The following is a 6,000-nucleotide window of genomic DNA, read 5'->3' on the forward strand; positions in this document are numbered from 1 at the left end:
ACAGGTCCTAGCACTTTGCAGAATCATGGCAAATGGCCTTGAATCTCACTCTTCCGTGCTGGACTCTCCTATGAGTCTGGATTCTTCCAGGCAGCCCTGTGAACCTGCTGTCTGGCATCATCCAGGGAGATTTCTCTCAGTGAAGGGATGATCTGTTCTGCAGGAAGCTGTGGGAGACCGGATTCCTGTTCTGCTGCTGGGCAATAAACTTGACAATGAGAAAGAGCGGGAAGTCCCCCGAGGCCTGGGAGAACAACTTGCCAAGGTAAAAAGCCCATATTTTCCTCTTTCTGAATAGGACAGAGGCCTTCCCAGTATTCAGGAATAAGCTCAGGAGCCCTGGTAGGAACTTCTGGAAGCCCTGTTGAAGGGAAACAATTGAACATCTTGGCATCTTGGGAATGACTCGGGTCCTTTACGTGTACAGCTGTAAAGAGAGGTGAGGTTCGTAAGATGGAGCTGCATGAGGGACACTGGGTAAGAGAGTTGTCCTAACCCCTTTTATGTGTAACATGGAATTACAAGGTCTAAGAAAATGGGAGACTGTCCCCTCTAATCTTGGTCAGGTGCTGAAATACCACCATCTGCATCTCCACTTGATTGCCCGAGACAATGAAAACCTCACCATCCCCCGAGCAGCAGTGTGGACCACTTTGCTGTGGAATATTTTTGATATAAGATCTCAAAAGTGAGATCTGAAAAACTCAAGGGGGAGGCTGGAAAAGTCTGAAAAGTATCAAAAAATAAGTAGCGGCCTTTGGGACCAGCAGGGCCCAGTGGAAAATGGGGGAGCAGAAAGGCTCCCCCTGTGTTCCTTTCTTGCCTCTGGTTTCATGGAACTGTGTACCCAGAAGAAGGCACAGTGCCCAGTGATTTTAAGTTCTTAAATTGTTTACTCAAAACAGGACTTAAGCTCAGAGCCCAAAATGAGCACAGATGGTAAGGATCAAAGGAGAGGATGCTGACAGGTCTGACTGGTGTCTGAGCAGGGTCACTGGGCACGGCCACGGTCCTGACATTCAAAGGAGTTGACAATAGGCAGGCTTTTGGGTTTTGTTCCTTTGTTTGTCTTGTTTTTGCATCCCATCTAGCAGGATATCTAACTGGAACTGGCATGAGGCTCTTTATAAACCTTATCTCACTTATGGTGAATATCCAAACGTCTCATTAGAGAAATATTAATATATTTGATTACAATGATCTGTCCCAGACCCACTGAGGGTATTATGTAATGTGTAGTATATATTTATTACCTTTCTGAAATAAGAAACTTTGGAATTTCAAATACATCTAGATAAAAATACTTCAGCTGAAGAATACAAACCTGAATTAGTATTATTATCATCCCATTTTCTTTTATGTTCTCTCTTTTTTCATTTTTGATTCTATTTTTGTATTGAGGCAAGGTTTACTATATCCCAGGACAACCTTGAACTCTGATCTTTCTGCTTTTGCCTTCAAGTGCCAGGATGACAGATGTGTGCCAACATGTTCTTTTTATGCAGTGCTGGGGACCACACACACACATACGTGCGCACACACACTCACACATATTTAATTTTCAATTGGTAAAAAATAAATAAACATGCAGACAGGAGCTGAATGATTCATTCCAAGTGTAGTAGTGTAGGGTAACAGTTGAAGATGAAAGGCAAGCCATGTGTTCCGGGTCTAGGTTCTGGACTTTTCTGTTTGTACCTCCATCCTTGATGTGGCTCCTCTTATAGCCTTCTCCAGAGTCAGTGTTGGGCAGAAAGTAGACAGGCAGATACAGAACATGTGGGGCACAAGGCAGAGACTGGAGCAGGGTCTCTGAGTGTGAACGAAAAGATCTGAATTGGAAGCCACTGTTTTCAAAGCCCCCTGAGCTAGTCTTCAGAGTGTCTCAGCCACCACCGACACCACCCTCCAAAGGCAGAGCATCCAAACCAGAGCTCGGTTCCTTTAGCATTGATGATATGAAGTAAGTAATCTATTACCTATTAATGGAAGTGACCAATAGACATGGGGTCCTTGGCCCAGAGCCCCCAGATACATAGCACCACCTCTGCCTAACGAGTGATGGACAGTTACCAATATACCAATGCTCACAGCCTGGGCAGCCGGAGTACAAGGTTACTGGAGCCCCATGACCTCTGCCCAAGTCTACAGAAGAGCAATGTCCTATAGCAGCAGTTTTAGGGGAACCCTTCTGCTCATTAAATGCCTGACGTGAGCAGACCTGCCACACTGCCTCTCTAGACTCGGTTTCCCTGCCTGAAAAATGGTAGCAGCGTTGTCCAACTTTGGCCTTTCTACCTGCTTCGAAGGCTGATGTGAGCCTGAAACAAGCAAGTCCAGTCTTGACCGAGCTTCAAGAAAGTGTAAGCACAGTCTGGCACTAGGTTGTTATCATAGGATTGCTATAATTTTTTTCTTTTTTTTTTCTTTTTTTTTTTTTTTTTTTTTTTTTTGGATTTTCGAGACAGGGTTTCTCTGCAGCTTTTGGTTCCTGTCCTGGAACTAGCTCTTGTAGACCAGGCTGGCCTCGAACTCACAGAGATCCGCCTGCCTCTGCCTCCCGAGTACTGGGATTAAAGGCATATGCCACCACTGCCCGGCAAGGATTGCTATATTGTTATTGTTTGCCGATAGCTCCATACAGAACTAGCATTCATCAGGGGCCTTAAGAGAAAGAAACCAAGCAGGACAGAGGAGGAGGCAAGGCTGTAGTCACAGCTCCTTGGCTTCCTTTGGTCCCCACACTCTTCCAATTCCTTCCACATGCCCCTTCTGCTCTGTGATTCCAGGATAACAGTTTAATCTTCTATGAATGCAGCGCCTATTCCGGTCACAACACCAAAGAGTCCCTGCTCCACCTGGCCAGGTAGGAAAAGCACCCAGCCAGTGAAACACTGCTGAGCCCAGCTGCAGTCGGGCTGGATGGTGCCTGCTGCCCTCCCTAGTTCCCGGTCAAGCTGGATCTGAGCCTCTTTTCCTGTCTTCTGAGCCCCTGAGTGCAGACACAACTAGGGTTTTAATGGGGGATCTTTGGGGGTCAAAGTAAGCCTTCTGAAATAATAGTGGAGGGAAGAAAAGCACCCCTGCCTGTCACCTCTACTGCAGTCCCCTTCAGTCATAGAGGCTGCCCTTTGCCCAGAAAATGCACCTCCAAAGCGTCCCATCAGAAGTCTGCCTTAGCAGTAGCTGACGTCACAATGGGATCAGTTGAGAGCCTGCTTGGGAACAAGTGGAGTTCACAGTATGGACTCTTGGGTTGGAGAGTGGGGAACCAGAGAGAGATGGGCTGTGTAAAAGTGAAGCAAGCAGGGCACCCTCCTGAAGGCAGGAACAATACTCAAAGGGCTGGCCATGTAGACAGTCTCCAAGAGCCTGTCTACACCAAAAACGAGGCAAACCAAACCACCCCGGGGCCTTTTCAGTACCCAAGCTTCGGTCCATCCTTCCAGCCAACAAGCACTGAGTGCTGCCTGTGTTACACTCAGCACTCCTGCTGGGGCATCCGAAAATACCTGACTTTGAGTAATTAAGACTCAAGCACAAGTCTACTATGTGTTAGAGCGGCTAAGGGTTGTGACATACACTGAGGGGAAAGTTCTCGACCTTTCTCTGCCATCACTCACTGACTACATTGGGAATGGAAGACAATAAGTCACACCCTCCCTGCCTACTAACAGGTTGTGAAATCAAAGGAGGCAAAGCAGGTGCGAGTGCCTGGGGCGCACAGAGGAAGACCCTTCCTGCCATTGTCACCTTGCGCCTCCTATGTTTAACGTGGAGCCCTGGGCACAGGTGCCATCCTGCAGAGTTGACAACCAGTCATGAACATCTGCTGAGCTTCAGATGTGTAATTTGTTATTGTGGTGGCTGCAGAGTCCCCAGGATAAAGGCGCAGTCTTGGTCCTTAAGCAAACGCATATGACCCTGAGCGATGGAGTCACACAGAGAGGGATAAGTGTGCTGTCAGGGACAGGGGTTCAGCACGATGATCAGGGGTGGCTTCCCGGTGGGGGTGCCGTGACGAGTCCATGGTGACTGAGCTCTGTCCTCACAATTATGGTCATGCTTCCATGTAGACTTTAAACACTGGTGCTCAGGTGAGGGCTGCTGGTCCACAGTGCCAGCCCCCAGCCTGGCAGTTTCTGCGGCTGACACTATCTCTTCTTCTCCCCGATCCCCACACTGCCCAGGTTACTCAAGGAGCAAGAGGACACAGTGAGGAAGGACACCATTCAGGTTGGCCCCCCAGCCAAGAAGAAATCCTGTTGTGTCTGACAGGAGGCCTCCATGGCCATCCTCACCGCACCCGGGGTCACCTTCAGCTGACAGGAGGCCTCCGCAGCCATCCTCACCGTGCCCAGGGTCATCTTCAGCTGACAGGAGGCCTCCGCAGCCATCCTAACCGCGCCCAGGGTCACCTTCAGCTGACAGGAGGCCCTCCGCAGCCATCCTCACCGTGCCCAGGGTCACCTTCAGCCAGCAATCCTCCACAGGCCAAGGTCACATGGCTACCCGAACCAGCACTTGGTCTCTTATGTAGCAATACCTGGCAAGGCCAGCCCTGCCTTGTCCTTGTTTGTGACTTGCCTCCCCTAATGGGAGGAAGCGCCTGCAGCCAAAAGGCTGTTTTTTCACTATCTTAAAGATACCTTCTACACCCCAATACCTACTCCTTCGCCACCCCCAAGGTGCTTTCGTGAAGGAAAGGAGCAGATGGGATTTTCAAGAAAAGTCACCATGTTCCTTCGACACCTCCCTTCTCCTCGCTGCCTGCCCTTAGGAGGCGCTGCACTGTGGTTGCCATGGCAACTGTGCAGGGGCAATGTGATGTTTCTTGAAGGCCAAAGAGGAGCCATTTGGGTGATCCTGAGGTAGACTGCCTTTGCTTTGACCCCTGTTGTCCAGAAAGCAGAGAGCTGCTGTGGACACGCACGTCATGGACTTTGAGACACTCGAGGGTCTGCTCCAGTTCCCGGGGCTCTTTCTCTGCTTCTTCCTGAGTTCCCGAACCACAGGCTTCACAGCCTCTCCCAGCAGCCACTGCACCCTCTGGATCTGTGCTGTGGTCTCTGCAATGTGCTTCCTGAAGAGCCTCAACCCTGACCCCAGGGTGAACGGCAGTGACAACTCCACACCTGGAGTCACACAGCAGGCTTATTCCTATGCCTTCCTTGACAAAGAAACAAAAAGAGGAAGCCATCTATGGTCAAAGATGGTGGCCGTTTCTGGAGGGTCTGAATAAGATATGTGTCGCTGTGTAGAAGGCATTTCCTCCAAATACCTCTTTGGGAAATCACATTTGGTTATTGACAGGGTAGATTGACAGGCAGGTATGGCGGGGGATGGGGACCCAACACTAGGTCCATAATTATCGGCTTCATTTTATTTCATTTTCCTTTATTCTAGGAGGTTGTATTCTTTTTTAAAATGTAGCTGTGATGTTGGCATTTTGCTAGTGCTTAAGAAGTGAGCTGCTTGTAGCTGCTGGCTTCAGCAGAGAGGCCTGACTTCAGGGTCCGTTCCCTGCTGGTGGTCAGCGCCGTCTGGCCGTCTGGCTGGCCTGTTGCTGCTCAGCGCTGACTGTCTGGATGGTAGAAGGTACATCTTTGCGCTGGATGGAAGACAGGATAAAAAGATCACAAAGGTCCCTATTTACAAGTGATTGACATTCCAAGTCAATAGCTGAAGAGCCAGGCACCAGCTCCAGGAAAGGCAGGAGGCCCAACAAGCGATACTCACTAAGGGGACAGAATATTAGGGGCAACCCCACACAGCCAAATAAACAAGGAGCAACAGTGAGCTAGAGATCCTAGGCACGTTTTACAGCCTCTTCCCCAGCGCCACTAAGGAACGAGAGCCCCCATAGTTATCGGGCACATGCCCGCCTTCATTTCTCAGGGATTTTCTAATCTCGCATGTGCAAGAAACAGAGAGCAGTGGAGGATGCTTAGCAATCCTCTACCTAAGCATCACCCCTGAGTGCCTTGAGGAGGCCCAGCT

General features: G+C 49.5%; 1 protein-coding gene across 1 annotated transcript in view; it reads left to right on the forward strand.

The window, feature by feature from the left end:
- The window catches only part of Cracr2a (calcium release activated channel regulator 2A), a 107,608-nt gene extending 103,321 nt beyond the window's left edge, over nt 1-4,287 (forward strand). Inside the window, exons 17-19 of the mRNA XM_041640017.1 lie at nt 164-265; nt 2,790-2,866; nt 4,191-4,287. Coding sequence (XP_041495951.1) covers nt 164-265; nt 2,790-2,866; nt 4,191-4,275 — 264 coding nt within the window. The 3' untranslated portion in view covers nt 4,276-4,287. The remainder of the gene's footprint in view (nt 1-163; nt 266-2,789; nt 2,867-4,190) is intronic.
- The last annotated feature ends 1,713 nt before the right edge of the window (nt 4,288-6,000 follow it).

This window comes from Microtus oregoni, unplaced genomic scaffold (assembly GCF_018167655.1).
Source record: "Microtus oregoni isolate MIOR12 unplaced genomic scaffold, Mior012 000002F_ref0000024, whole genome shotgun sequence".
Lineage (NCBI taxonomy): Eukaryota > Metazoa > Chordata > Mammalia > Rodentia > Cricetidae > Microtus > Microtus oregoni.